Source organism: Aquarana catesbeiana, linkage group LG02, assembly GCF_042186555.1.
Source record: "Aquarana catesbeiana isolate 2022-GZ linkage group LG02, ASM4218655v1, whole genome shotgun sequence".
Classification (NCBI taxonomy): domain Eukaryota; kingdom Metazoa; phylum Chordata; class Amphibia; order Anura; family Ranidae; genus Aquarana; species Aquarana catesbeiana.
Genome location: NC_133325.1, coordinates 145,026,457 through 145,042,739, shown reverse-complemented (window position 1 = coordinate 145,042,739; position 16,283 = coordinate 145,026,457). Strand labels below are relative to the sequence as shown.

The following is a 16,283-nucleotide window of genomic DNA, read 5'->3' as shown; positions in this document are numbered from 1 at the left end:
ATCATAAATTCTTCCAGGGTGTGTAAACTTATGAGCACAACTGTATATCCATCTGACACAAGCTAAATTAAACAGCATTTCTAAGAACAGTTGGAAAAGCATGCAAAGATGGAGTGTGTGGATTGTGACATAAACCACCAATGCTTAACTGGCTTTCCATCAGTTGTCATACATTGTGTAGGTAACCTTGGACTCCCTTCTGCTGTGTTATGTAACCAAAAACTCATCTGCTGTCTATAAAAAAATCTTACATATCTTCATTAGATCGGAAACGCTTTTATACACATATTGATGTATCTAATCTCTTGCAATTGCAATAATGATATTGTCATTTTGGTCCACCGACCAATGTTATAATGAAGAAATGAATTCCTAACAAGAAGTCAGTGATAGCATGTTTTATAAATGATTTTGCTGCTCAGTAGGAATACAAGTAAGTACTTGAATGTCCATAGCCTGGAAACAAGTTAAAAATTTGGTCACATGTATATTTTACTTTAAAAGCATCTCAGACTTTTATTAAAATTTTTAGTCAATCTCCAGGTGAGAAGCCAGGAAAATGTGAAAGCAGAATGCTGGATAGATCACAGTAAAGAACATGAAAGAGGGTCATTTTAGAATAAGTTGTAAATACAATGAAATGTGAACAACAACCAATAACCCCGAGTTATCTGTCATTTATCAGACAAATAAAGTTTCTCTTTTTGACCTGTCCTTAGTATTTAGTAGGACCCCCACCAAGACTTTTTTTTGTTTTGTTTTGTATAGGTTTGGAACCTTTGTTAAGATGTTATTGCTGTTTGTGCTTCAATTTGGAATATTTTCTTTTACTTACTCTGGACTCACTTGAATTTTTTTAATATAGTGGAGAAGGGTTCCAACTTCCATCAGCTTTAATTGCTGTGTCCCCACTGGGAACTTTGCCTTACTCCCTGTGGGGTCACCATGACATGTAGCTATTAAAACTGGAAGAGGTTCTAACCCTACCCTAGTTAATCTAAAACTAAAACACACACAAACAAAAAAATCTTGTCAAGTTTAGTTTGTACCTGATATGTTATTTTTTTTTTTTGTATTTTCACCAGATTACACAACATATTGTTCTTGTTGCTATCTCCTTATATCATACTTTATCTCTATATCAGTCGGACCTGAGTTTAAGGGACAAAAAAATATGCAAGTGCAGCTTTTTTCCTTAAATTGCAGAAAATAAATATGAAGGCTCAGCAGTGTAAAAGACTGTTCTCTGATGGCAAGCTGTGGGTAGCGAGGTTATGCAGTCTTTGCTCAGCACACTGGGCAGTTAGACGGGCCTCAGAGTCCGGGTCCCAACAGTCCTCCAGAGTTTCCCACAATGTATTGTAGAGCTACATGGAAGATTACAAATACTATTACTTACAAGAAAGGGAACACAGCACAAACATCCATAAAAAATTTCAACACATACCTCTATGGCAAAGTAACTTGACTTCTCAATAGCAGGCAAAACAAGAAATTTCTACTTTGTTGAGCTTCTCCACCACCCTGATCCAGGTATGGGGGAACATATGATACTTCCCCCTGCTTTCCACAGTGTACTGCTCAGTGCACATACATTCAAAAATCCACCTCTAGCACTTTGTGTCCCGAAACAATAACATTTTTACAATTCCTAGTAGCCTCTTGCTTCCTGCACTTTGATATTGGCCATTATGGCCACCTGTCTTAATGATGGGCTAAATGGAAGGTGATAGAGGTAGTAGGGACATGGCGATAGAGGTAAGAGGGAAATGCCAGGTCCTGGCACTACAGGAAGTGTCAACATTTGCAAAAGAATACCTTGTCACATTGTATTAATCATTTAGAGATGCCTTCCACTGAATGGTTCCGCTTCCTCCAAATGGCACATTTCCTGTCAGCTCCCCACTCAGCCCCCTTATACTTACCTGAGCCCGATTTCGATCCAGCACTGTGCCTGAGATCAGTGACTCTCTGCTCTACCTCCTCACTGGACATGGGGGCAGCAGTGAAAGCCAATGGCTCCTGCTGCTGTCAATCACAGCCTGTGAGGAGGGAGCAGGGGGTGGGGCGATCTGTACTCTGTGTCAATGGACATGAAGAGCGAGGCTCAGAATCGAGCCTGCATGAGTGTCCCTATAGAAAGTGGCTTGCTATCCGGGTATTTATAAAGGTAAGTATAACCACTTGCCGACCGCCCTATAGCACATTTACTGCTACAAGGCAGCCACGATGTGTGGGATCACTTATATATATGCGATCCTGCACTTCCGAGTATCGGGTGTGAGTGCGTGCCACTGGCAGCTCGCTCCTGCTGAGATTCTACAAAGCGGGAGCTGATCGGTGGGTTCCGCGGACCCGATGTCCGCCGGCACCCACTGTGTTTCTGCTTTACAGGAACTCAGGTTCCATACCTTCTGTACTGACAGAACGGCAATCTGCCATGTTTACATAAGCAGATTGCCTTTATGTAAACAAGGCAGATTGCCATTCTGTCAGTACAGAAAACATGGATCATGAGTAACTGTAAAGCAGGAACACTGATTTCACTAGTAAAAGCACTTCCCCCACAGTATGGAAACACCAGCTAGGCGCACAAGTAACCCTTTGTTCGCCCCTGATGGTAACCCCTTCCCTGCTAGTGTCATTAGTACAGTGACGGTGCATATTTTTTAGCATTGATCACTGTAATAATGTCACTGGTCCCCAAAAAAGTGTCAGTGTCCAATTTGTCCGCCGCCATATCGCAGGCCCACTATAAATGGCTGCTACGCCATTACTAGTAGAAAAAAAAATCCATAAATATATCCCATAGTTTGTAGATGCTATAACTTTTGCGCAAACCAAATCAAGATACGCTTATTGTTTTGTTTTTTTTTACCAAAAATATGTAGCAGAATACATATTGGCCTAAATTGATGAAGAAATTAGATTTTTAAAATTTTTTTATTGGATATGTTTTATAGCAGAAAGTAAAAAATATTGTTTTTTTTTTTTTTTTTAAGTTGTTGCTCTTTTTTTTGTTTATAGTGCAAAAGGTGATTAAATACCACCCAAAGAAAGCTCTAATTGTGGGAAAAAAGGACATACATTTTATTTGGGTACAGCGTTGCACTACTGTGCAATTGTCAGTAAAGCAACGCAGTGGCATATCGCAAAAAATGGCCTGGTCAGGAAGGGGATAAATCTTCCCAAGCTACAGTTGATAATATATTTGTTATTTTGAAAATTTTTAAAAATCCTTTACAATAAACTTTAAACCCAAAAACAAAAACGTAATATATTGCAGCTTACCAATCCTTAGATGTGATGGCTTAATTCGTTTTCTAGACTAGCAGATTTAGATGGACTTGACTAACTAAATTGAAGCTGAACTTCAAACAGTTACAGTAAACATTTTTTTTTTCCAGGAAAAGATTTTACATAAATTAAAAAAAGCTGACCATTGTAAGCACCCCTGTCAGTGGTAAATGGTTTGTCTCAACCCTCCAACTGCTGCATTGCCAGGACAGCCTGTTCTGTTAACCAGTTGCCGACCAGTGCACGACGATATACGTTGGCACAATAGCATGGCTGCGCAAATGGGCATACAGGTACGTCCCCTTTAAGACGCGGCATTGTGAGCGTGCGCCTGCCACGTACTCTGTGACCATGCCCGCGGGTCCCACAGACAGACTCAATGTCCGCCGGTGTCCCATGATCATGTCACGGAGCGGCAGAACGGAGAGATACCTATGTAAACAAGGCATTTCCCCGTTCTGCCTAGTGACATGATAGAGATCTACTGCTCCCTATCATCGGGAGCAGTGATCACTGTCATGTCAGTGGTAGCCCATCCCCTCCACAATTAGAATCACTCACTAGGACACACTTAGCCCCTTGATCGCCCCCTACTGTTTAACCCCTTCCCTGCCAGTGTCATTTATACAGTAATCAGTGCATTTTGATAGCACTGATCGATGTATAAATGACAATGGTCCCAAAATAGTGTCAAAAGTGTCCGATGTGTCCGCCATAATGTCACAGTCACGATAAACATTGCAGATTGCTGCCATTACTAAAACAAAAATTACGCTATAACTTTTGCGCAAACCAATTAATATATGCTTATTGCAATTTTTTTTTTACCAAAAATATGTAGAAGAATACATATTGGCCTAAACCGAGAAAGAAATTTGTTTTTTTATATATTTTTTGGGGGATATTTATTATAGCAAAAAGTACAAAATATTGCTGTTTTTTTCAAAATTGTCCCTCTTTTTTTGTTTATAGCGCAAAAAATAAAAAACGCAGAGGTGATCAAATACCACCAAAAGAAAGCTTTATTTGTGGGAAAAAAAGGACGTCAATTTTGTTTGGGTGCAACATCGTACGACCACCCAATTATCAGTTAAAGCGACGCAGTGCCGTATCGCAAAAAGTGCTCTGGTCAGGAAGGGGGTAAATTCTTCCGGGTCTGAAGTGCTTAAAGGAATTAGAAAAATAACAAACTTACTCCAAAGTTTCCCACAATGTATTGTAGAGCTACATGAAAACTTACAAGTACTGTTACTTACAAGAAAGGGAACGCAGCACAAACATCCATCAAAAATTTCAACCTACTTTTAAAACCTATATGGCAAAGTACTGTATTTATTGGCGTATAACACTCACTTTTTCACCATCAAAATCGGGTGCAAATAGCGTGTGCGTGTTATACGCCAATACTACAATTTCGGCTGCCTCGGAGGCAACGGGGGGGGCAGGGGCAGGACGAGTGCCGTCAGATTACATACAGTGAGAATCTCCTGTTTACTTGGCGGCCTCTGTAATAAGAAGTCAATAGATGGCAATGGCGAGACTGCTGCATTGATGGCAATGGCGAGGCTGCTGCATTGATGGCAATGGCGAGGCTGCATTGATGTGGACTAATAAGGCTCTATTGATGGCACTTGTGAGGCTGCAGGCGGGCATTGATCAGGCTGCATTGATGGCAATGGTGAGGCTGCAGATGGGCACTGACCCTTATTTTGCTTCAAAGTTCCTTATTTAAAATTTAAGTTTTGTTCCTGAAACTTCCCTCTTAAAATGAATGTGCGTGTTATACGCCTGTGCTTGTTATATGCCGATAAATACGGTAACTTGATATCTCAATAGCAGGTAAAACAAGAAATGTCCACTAGGTGATAATAAAAAAGAAAATTAATGCAGACACCACATCTAACTGCAATTTAATATTTTTTTTGTATTTGGGTTTAATACTGCTTCAACAGGAATCTTGGGTAGTCTGGCAGTTGATTAGAGTGCTATGGTAATGCAAGGAATGTATGTAAGTGCAGCATACTTAATCCATCCTACTGAACCCGTGACTTTGCCCGGTATAGGCAATGTACAGGATCCCCTTCCATTTTCCAGATTAATGAAATTAAATAAATAAATAACACTTCTGATGTATAGTAACTGTACTTTGCAGACAACTCTTTATATTACTGAATAAGCCTAATCTAATAATACTGTACATAAAGTTAAAAAAAAAAATACAAGAAAATTAGCACAATAAAAATAATATCTTCAGTTACATCTGTAACATTAGCTTGCTAATCTGTAGACTTACTTGGAAATTTCCTTTCCAGTTTTTAGGCAGTTGTGGCCGCCTTTTGTTCTCCGCTACCAATGATCGCAGCTCATCTAAGGAAGGGTTTGGCCCCAACTCCTCTGAGAAGACCACACAAAACTCTGGAGACTGGTGATCTGAGAACAATGTTCATAATTTGCAAAGGTGAAGCACAGTGGGAGTGTTTTTGGAGTAGCAAAGTATCAGAAAAATTACACTGCTGGAGCAGAAGAACTGAAGTGATTATAAACGATCACCTTGTAAAACAACCCATTCATTTTAAAATAGAAATGAAAGGCAAAACAGTTTTGTATTGATATAAAAAAAACATTATAAATACCTTTTTTCACTTTTTTTTTTTTTTAGAAGTGATCACATTTCTTCTGTTCTCAGCTACATAAGAGCTGGGAGGAGGAGAAGCAGCAGGACACGAAGCTTGCCAGTAAATGGCTGTGCAGCGGGGGTATGTCAGGACAAGTCTGATCATTGGAGGAGAGTACACTAATGGCCCATACACACGATCCCAATATCGTACGAAAACTGTCGTCCGAGGAAGAATCGTACGATTTTCGGATCATGCGCACAGTACTTTCGAGAGTTCATCATGACAGTTCATCCGATATTATTCGATTGGACAAGCCCGAAAATTTTCCTCGTACCATACCAGATCGTACAATTTTAGTTTAGTCAGTATAGTTGTCGTCCGAAAATACAATACAAATGCATTACAACACACGACATCACTTCCAAATTTTTTTTCTGTCGTACGAGAATTTGTGTGACTTTAGTTACCTATTCAATTTCTACTTGCGACTATTAAGCGATCTGTTGTATGATATTCGGATCGTGTGTACGGGCCATAAGTTCCCAGCAGAGCTAGAGAACTGACAACGAGGTGCTCACTTTTTAATAGGACAAAACAGTAAAGCACTCACAAGGAGTGTTGCTCCTCTAATGGGACTTTTGAAAAGGGTCACTCACAATGGAAATACGAAAATAGAGGAAAATATTAAAATGTATAATATTTATTAGAAAAAGTTAAAAGGATTACCATGACCTAATAATTATGTATAAATAAAAATGGATGCACACAGATGAAGGAAAATTGTAAACATAGGACAATGACCAATTCTTTTGAGAAAATTGATTTACAACAATAGATATGTGAACCGACGTTTCGAGGTAAAGTGGGTAGACCTCTTCTTCAGGGGTAGCGAGTTTGGTCACAATGAATTTTTAACATCTAAAAAGTTATAGAACAGAACAGAAATAAACAAACAAAAATAGAGCATCTTCATAGGCATGTACAGTAAATAGAAAACTTGCATAGCATGGCTTGACTGATGTAATATATAATACAACATTTATTGAACTGACATGTATATGCAAATACTGACCACTTATGTTGACAGTGGACTTTCCAGAGCATCCCCAGCATCCAATAGAAAAAGATCGATCCGTCACAGCTCCACAGAGGCCGAAGACAAGAGAGCAGAGAGAAATGAGAGGGGGAAGAGCTGTAGCGTGGGGAGAGAGCACCTGAAACAGGGATCCCCAAATTAAGCAGGAGACACCAATGGCTGCAGCAGCTCCACAAAGGGCATCCCCGAAAGAAAACACATCCACTTCTCACAGACAGGACAGGCCAAAGCTTCAGTGAGCTGGCTGGTCATATCCCCCGGCCACTGAAATATAAATAAAATAGGATTTAATTTAATCAAGGACTTCATTCAAATAAGAGAAGCCCGGTATTGCTTGGTCACTGTGAAAATCTCTGTAATGGGTTGTGTCAGCCCTAACAGTCATGGCCAAGCATAAAATCCAACAGACATACTCCAGCGCTTGACTTGTAGTGTATGGAACCACAAATTCCAAAAACCATTAAGCGGAGGAAGGAAGGACAGACCAATGCTGTGGATCCAGAATTGCTTTTGGGGAGCATATTGTTACTTTTGGTATCCAATGTGGATAATCTAAAGGCATGGAACATAAAGAAAAAAAGAGGAAACTATATAAGTTTATAAACAAGTAGTAAACCTAATATCTGGAGCAGTAAAACGTCTTGTCAGCAGAGACAAGGAGGTTTATCATGCAGGCTGTCAGTCCTCAGCGTGATCTGTGGAGTGCCGTGAACAAGTGTAATTAATGGGGATCAGGTGTTAAATACAGCTGACTTGGATAGCGGCGAACCTGTGATTGGTTCGCCAAACCAATAGGCGGTAAGAAGGGGGACATGTAACGTTCAAGTGGATGCCCCCCGAGTGCGGGGCGCGCGGCGTCATTTCCCAGACACACCCCCAGCTGGGAAGGAGAATAACGACCATAAGGGACGTTCGTGGGCGTGTCCAGGCCACGACGCTCCATGCTAGATGGAGCAGTCGTGATGTAGGCCATAACGTCCCGCGTCGGAGTCTCGTGGCGCAGAACTGGCGTGTCTGTTGGCATGGCAACCATGCCGACAGACTGTCAGAAGAAGAGGGGGGCCGAATGTGCCCGATTGGACGCAAAACAGCCCCCCGTGCGCCGAGTGGAGAATGGTGCAGCCCATGAGAGAAAAAGAGTTATGCCCCGTACACACGGTCGGATTTTCCGATGGAAAATGTCCGATCGGAGCGTGTTGTCGGAAATTCCGACCGTGTGTGGGCTCCATCGGACATTTTCCATCGGATTTTCCGACACACAAAGTTGGAGAGCAGGAGATAAAATTTTCCGACAACAAAATCCGTTGTCGGAAATTCCGATCGTGTGTACACAAATCCGACAGACAAAGTGTCACGCATGCTCAGAATAAATAAAGAGATGAAAGCTATTGGCCACTGCCCCGTTTATAGTCCCGACGTACGTGTTTTACGTCACCGCGTTCAGAACGATCGGATTTTCCGACAACTTTGTGTGACCGTGTGTATGCAAGACAAGTTTGAGCCAACATCCGTCGGAAAAAATCCATGGATTTTGTTGTCAGAATGTCCGAACAAAGTCCGACCGTGTGTACGCCCTATTAGAAGGTAGAAAGAAAAAGAGAATAGAAAAGGAGGAAAAAAGGGGATAGAAGAAGGAGACCCACCAACCTAAAAGAAGATGTCTCGATCCATGAGCAGCTGGGAGGGACCGGTCCTCACAAGGTCTGAGTAAACAATGGAAAACAAATATACACAAATTACTGACCATGATGCAGAATATTGTACAAAAATAAAAATGAAAATTGTACATGTCAGAATACAAACAATAAGTTTTATTGAAGATCCCTAGCATCTCTTAGAATAGAAGCTTAGAAGGATGGTAAATAACCTAAGAAAAAAATCACGCGGTCTGGGGCACAGCACCAATCTTATACGATTGGTGTATATTACAAACAGGCAAGAACAGTTGATTAGACCATCAGTTAGAGGCATTGAAGACGCATACTAAATAGAACACTGGGTACATGAGCCCAACGGGTCAGAATATAATAATACTAGGCTAGGGATTCCCACTCAGATCCTCCAGAGGAAAAACCCTCCAAGAAGGGTCTGAATGAGATGGTACCATTAAGGCCCGGAGGTTTTGTCGCATTTAAGCGAAATATCCACCTCTGTTCGGCCTGCATGAGTAATTTGTTGATGTCCCCCCCTCGTATGCCAGGGTGCATTCTGTCCAATATTAGGAAGGAAATCTTGGGGGCAACCCCATCATGTAGGTCCCTAACATGTCTCCCCAATGGGAGGCTGAGGTTACTAGTCTGCATTGACACAATGTGTCGGTAGACACGTTGCCAAAAGTGTTTGTTTATTTCTGTTTTATAACTTTTTAGATGTTAAAAATTAATCGTGACCAAACTCGCTACCCCTGAAGAAGAGGTCTACCCACTTTACCTCGAAACGTCGGGTCACATATCTTGTAAATCAATTTTCTCAATAGAATTGGTCATTGTCCTATGTTTACAATTTTCCTTCATCTGTGTGCATCCATTTTTTTTTTATGCATAATTACTAGGTCATGGTAATCCTTTCAAACTTTTTCTAATAAATATTATACATTTTAATATTTTCCTCTATTTTTGTATTTCCATTGTGAGTGACCCTTTTCAAAAGTCCCATAAGAGGAGCAACACTCCTTGTGAGTGTTTTCCTGTTTTGTATCATTTAGGGATGTGGGTCCACTCTCAAAATTTAAAACTCATATTGGGGTGACACCTCCTGTTCACAGTTTTTAATAGGAAAGCAGAGGAACTAGCAGGAACACCAGGGATTTCATATAAAGGAAGAAATACAAAGAGAACAGGATACTTTTTCATACAAGTACATGGTACAGTAGGCATATATCAGGAATATGAAGTATTGGGGTAACAAACACTTTATTATAGAGTTGTGACTGTTTGCTATAGATTACACCATTGTTAAAATCCCTCAAAAGTCTTAATGGACAACTTTCATTCTTTGCATTTGGCTACATAGGTTACACTCGATGGAATATGCATACTATTACCATTTCCATAAAGATACATACAGTTTGTGTCGTCATAATAAACAGCAAAGTTATATGCATATAATACTGTCTAATAGGATTACTAGGACATGCCTCCTCTCCAGTTCTGATGCTGACTAATAGAGGTTATTTTCATTAAATGTTACCCAAACAGGTGTAATTCTAAGGGCCATTTCACACAAGATTGTTTTGTTGTGGGGTGTTTAAAGCCCTTGACCCTGGCAGTGGCCTTGTCCCCCCCACCTACATTTCAATAGTTAAATGCTACTTAACTTATTTATTGCTCCTGTAGGCTTCCTCTTCAATGTAGCATGGGTACTGCAAAGGTCGTTATTTTAACCTGGAGTTCAGCTTAAAAGTGCATTATGCCACAATAACTTGTATTGCATTGGGGCAACTTATTCATTTGAATGGGCTGCCTGATGCACCACAATGGACCAAAAATCGCTGTTTTTTTCTAGTGCAACCCATCGAAACACAGCTGATTTTGCCATTCATAATGCAAGTAATATGCATCAGTGCATGTTTTGGAAAAGTGAGCAGTGATTTGTGTGTTACCAATGTAGAGGCTTTCTACTAGAGGTGCACGATTCTGGATAAAATGAGAATCACAATTTTTTTGCTTAGAATAAAGATCATGATTTCTCACATTTTTTCGAATTCATTGAAGTAAATTTTTTGCGAAAAAATTGCTTTTGAAAGATCTCCATTTTATTCTCTAGGGTGTCTGCTAAAAAATATATATAATGTTTGGGGGTTCTAAGTAATTTAAGTAAATGCTGATGTGGCACCCCAGTATTGAACTGTGTTTATTGGGCTGATGGACACTGACATCTGCACTGCATGACAATGTCACCCTCTCCTTTGTGCCACATGAGGGAGTACCCACTTCCATCACATCAGAGTCAGAGTTTCCCCTTCATATTATATTTCCCCCTCTTCACATTAGAATCAGTCCCCTCACAAATAGAATCCTGCCCTCAAATCCTCACTGTGGCTGTGGCATAATGGCAGGGAGTAGGAGACAGAGCAGGTCTGCATGGAAGCAGGACTTCCATCCAATTATTAATCCTAGCCCTGGATCAACATTATCCATTTCCATGGGTAGGTGGGGCAGCTGCCTGCACCACAGCAACATTTGACACTGTGTGTCCTGGTTTGCCTCCCTGCACCAAAAATAGGAAAGTTGCAGTGCTACAAGGGCACTCTGCAAACATGTAGATTCTAGGTATTGCAGAAGCTGCCCTGTCACCCAGCCCCTCCATTTCCTGATACTGATGTCACTGGTCCTGGGAGGGCACATCTGGGGAAATCTGTGGAAGCACAGCCCATCCCAGCAGATCAGGTCTGGCTCAGCCTTCCACCTTTCTTACCTGCATACAAATCATTGCAGCGACTGAATATTTCCCAGAGAAGGAGACCCAAGGAATATACATCAGCCTGGGTTAGCGCAAGTTCCCAGGACATAAGATTCAGGGAGCCATCCAGCATTTCTGGAGACATGTAGCGGAGTGTTCCTGTCTGTGAAAATTATTCAATGTCAAAAAACGCAAGCAGATCACAATACATAATGCAAAGTATCTTGTATTATTCCTAAATTACCATGTTTAGTACAGCTGGATCATGTCCCTTCTTCTTCATTTGGTGATCCTCCAAAACCACAGAGAGGCCAAAGTCTGATATGACACAAGAAGAATCAGCTGTCACCAGGATATTTTCACTGCTCAGATCTCGGTGAGCAATAGCTGGTTTACATATGTCTGTTGGTGAGACAAAGCAGATTGTTTAACTCCATAGAACAAGACAAACATAGTACAGGAGAAGCCATGTGGGGGACACAGCAAACATGTGGAAGGAGGTGCTCTGGTCAGATGAGACCAAAATTGAACTTTTTGGCCTAAAAGCAAAACGCTATGTGTGGTGGAAAACTAACACTGCATATCACTTTGAACACCCCATTCCCACAGTGAAACATGGTGGTGGCAGCATCATATTGTGGGGATGCTTTTCTTCAGCAGCGACAGGGAAGCTGGTCAGAGTTGATGGGAAGATGGATGGAGCCAAATACAGGGCAATCTTGGAAGAAAACCTGTTATATGTAACAGACATTTCTCTACATATATGGGATAATGTATCCTCTGCTTTAAATTCCAAAGATACTAAGATTCACCAAAAAGTGAATAGGAGAGTGACACCTACATTTCCTGTGATTGACTGATTTGAGGCTCATTACAAATCGATATCTGCTAAGCAGATTGAGACACACTTGGGTGTTGAGTGCTTTCTTTCCCCTGACACATTGGAAGTGGTGAAAGGCTCTTCTTATTTTCCTCATGTTCACTGAATGAACTTTTTATTTACATAAGCGCTGCATTTTGGACTATATTTATTTTTGTTCGATGATCAACGAACTGTGCTGGCTGCTTTTATTGACATTGATATACATATCATATTTTGTGTATATTTTTGTATATTGACTGTAGCGCTGATACCCACCTACTTCTATTTCACTTATATAGATAGACATTACTATAAAACTTTTGTGCTAGTATGTTTTTCCTCTCCTGTGGATGTTTTCAGCTACATAGTGCTGCACTTTGTATGATTTGTAGTTGTAAGCAATAACCCACTGCCTCTCCAAGGGAAAAGACCGGAATAGAGTCCTAGATCAAACAAATAATGGTCTCCGTTGGAGTACGTTTGAAAATTCTAAAGTAAAGCAGTTTTATATTTGACAAGCCCTCTTACAACACAGTTCCAGGGAAGCACAATTACGAACACAGCAGTATCTGTTTCCACATTTTCTTCAATAGCCAACAAGTTTCTCTCTCTGAGTCTCAGACGTGAAGTCTTTTCCTTTCCTGTAGGATGACATGCATACTGCTTGCTGCCAAAGAAGTATGATGTTTACATCTCACCAAGGTTGTACCCAATCTGGTGAGAAGGTACAAAGTCTATGTTACACTACAGTGGTGAAGTAGGGTCAATTCTTTAAAGACCTTGTCTCACCTCCTTACACAGTTAGGTTGATTTTAGCAGTTTTTTTGTTCTGTATACATAAGGGAGCCATGTACAGTTGTGCTCATAAGTTTACATACCCTGGCAGAATTTATGATTTATTAGGCATTTTTCAGAGAATATGAATGATAACACAAAAACATTTTTCACTCATGGTTAGTGTTTGGCTGAAGCCATTTATTATCAATGGGCGGCTTTACCATCTGAGAAGATAAAGCGCTTCATCCACAAATACCACAAAAGAATTCAAGCTGTCATTGATGTTAAAGGGGGCAATGCACGGTTTTAAGAACAGGGGTATGTAAACTTTAGATCAGGGTCATTTTGGTAGTTTCTGTGCTCATTATGATTTAAAAAGAGTAAACATAGTTCTTAACCATGAGTGAAAGAAAGGTTTTTTGTGTTATCATTCATATTCTCTGAAAAATGGGCAAGAAATCATAAATTATGCCAGGGTATGTAAACTTATGAGCACAACTGTATATGGGTTTCAATGGCCTGTGAACATTGTGAGATTGAGCAATGTGCTGCTTGAGTGTCCCTTTTCCTTAATGCTGAGAGATCCCTATTGTAAAACAAATCCAATCCTTTCTTTTAAGAGATAGTCATCCTTCATTGGAAGCAAGACACCCCAAACAGAGCACATTTTTACAGGTACCTACAAAACTTTCATGCATAAGTGGGTTTTAAGACAAGTCACTGTGGCTAAAATCTCTTTTCTCTTCCATTGTCCAGGTCATTGATCTGGAGTTAACTTACTTACAGAAAACTCTCAATGAGACTGAGCAGGCAGCACAGACTCACTACATGGGTAATACAAGGCTGAGTGCCAAAGGAGCAAGCCTGGAAAACTTATGTCCTCAGATTAAACCCTGTACCCAAAAACCATGGGTAGGGACTGCCTCATCAAGCACCGACAGACAGGCTTCTCCTCAGCACCTCTCTCTCTGGAGGTTTCCAACCAGCTCTGGTCAAACTCAGCCAGGCTAATTGTAGCACCATCTAAGAGGACAACATGACAACCAAGCTGAAGAGCACATACAGAAACAAATAGCAAAAGAACAGCACCTATGCTTAAAAACAAGTGCAAGGTATAGTAAGAACAGTGCTCTGTTAAGCTGGCCATAGATGAAGTGATTTTCTTTCCTGCAACCATGGAATGTTCAGTGTTGATAGGGGAATCCCTCCTGCGGAGCCATTGTGTTCTCCCGGCGGGGGGGGGGGAGAACACAGTGATTACTGCTAGTGGCTATAAAAGCTGCTAGCAATAATTGTATGTAAAATCTGACAGGCTGGTTGTACCCAAGTTGATCGATCGATCAATCAACTTGGGGACATTCAGCCTGCCCATATATCTTTTGAATCTTGGTGAGTCCCTGTTGAATGTCTAAGGCCGTCTTTAGACAGGTAAGCGATATTTGCACCTGTAAAACACCTTGGCTAACAAAAAGAATTATTTGGGCATCCACATTTGGCAGGTCACATGACCAGTGGTCTTTCCCAAAAGGGCAAGGTTGCACCTGACCTTCCATTGTGTGGGAACCCATAGCACTATAGCTTTTCAGAATGTGGGATCTGGAACATTGCAGACTACCTCTCACCTGGTTGGGACAAAGTACCTGCAGGTAGTAATTTCTGTTTGCTGTCCTAAATTGCAGTTGGCATTATCAATCCTGCCTGCTGCCTATTTCACACTCTGTCCCTCTCCATAGATATTTTCTTCCCCAGAAAACCAATGCTGCTGCCTTTAACGCGCACTCTGTATAGGGAAAGGAATCTTGAGAGACGTAGTTCTGGGGTATACTTAGGTCAATATGTACTGATCCCTGAGTAGCTGCCTCACAACAATTGTACTAGCTAGGTGATGTCACAGGGAATAAAAAAAGCTGTTTCTTGCAACAAGAACAGGATAGACAAAAGAAATAATTCTGGGACATGATTTGGAGGAAGGGAGAGAGATTTGGGGGTATATCTGGGCAATACATTTTAATTTTAAATATATTGTTTATGACTAAGAAATGAAAAAATAACTTGCAGTGGAAGGAAGATGTTGAAACTATTAGTCGGACCATTTTTTTTTTTTTAAAGAGGAGTTCCTTTATCGTGTCATTGAAATGTGAAATGTAATGAAAACAGAACACCTCAACACAAGTTTGACATTTTTCTTTAGATTCACGTCTTCACATAAAAGCTGAACTGAAGAGAAAGTGCATCACTTGAGATCCTTCAGAACCACAATAAAAGAAAGCAATATAAGAATGCAACACATGTGCCGACAGATGAAGAGTTATCATTTTGTAACAAAATGAAAAAGCGAAAGAAGCCTAGATAACGGCAAATGTGTGGGTGACGGATATCACAGTCAGCACTTGTATATTTGTGCTGAAATTTGAATCTAAAGCTTCCTCTACATTCACAGCTGGACTATGTGATAGCGCATGGCCTTGAAAACTAATCTGCTTTATTTGGTGTTCTGTACATTTTATTTCAGGCTAAAGACAAAATGAAGAGAGAGAGAGAGAGAGAGAGAGAGAGAGTGGGATATATTATATAGAACACACATGACTTGGTTATTTAATGAAGAAAATGTTTTCTATGGTTTCCTTTTCTCAAGCTTCTTATTTCACTACATACAAACTGTTAACTCTTTTTCTTTCGGTTTCTTAACACATGCTCTCAGCACTCCAAGTTGAGAGCCCTTTTAATTCTTTAATGCTATGGCATGTTGGGTACAAGAACAGAGCACTCTAGTTATTGATAGAAAACCCTTTTCCTGGTTATGGGCTTAGCCTGGCATGATTGTGAGAGCTTCATTTCAGGATTAGTGTGATAGAAATGTGTATGAAGGCACTGAGCAATATCAGTGTCACACGCTCCCTAGAAACCTTTGGAAGCAGTCACTATAGCACCCAAGTCAGTTTTTGTGACGGAACAGTCCAGGGCCCAGCTTGGGTGCTTCCGTCAGTATATAGCTTCCTCCAGTCTGGACCAATGAACCAGGTATTATAGCTGAGTGAGCACCCAAGATCTAGATGGCACTAGCTTAGGTGCAAACTGGAACTGGGACTCTTTATTGTAAATTCACACAGAATATATAGCACACAAGATCAGGTGAGCGTGATCACATTACCCTAACAATGCAAACTGTAAACAGGAATATAATAACATAGCTAAGAAACAGCCAACATAAACAAGCCTAGGTGCCCAGACT

At 40.7% G+C, this 16,283-nt stretch overlaps 1 protein-coding gene across 1 annotated transcript in view; it reads right to left on the bottom strand.

Annotated features, from left to right (window-relative positions):
• Window positions 1-482: 482 nt before the first annotated feature.
• AMHR2 (anti-Mullerian hormone receptor type 2) overlaps window positions 483-16,283 on the bottom strand; it is a 54,368-nt gene continuing 38,567 nt past the window's right edge. Inside the window, exons 7-10 of the mRNA XM_073617885.1 lie at window positions 11,657-11,814; window positions 11,428-11,575; window positions 5,591-5,727; window positions 483-1,367 (exon numbers count right to left, since the gene is read on the bottom strand). Of these exons, the coding sequence (XP_073473986.1) occupies window positions 1,224-1,367; window positions 5,591-5,727; window positions 11,428-11,575; window positions 11,657-11,814 (587 nt within the window). The 3' untranslated portion in view covers window positions 483-1,223. The remainder of the gene's footprint in view (window positions 1,368-5,590; window positions 5,728-11,427; window positions 11,576-11,656; window positions 11,815-16,283) is intronic.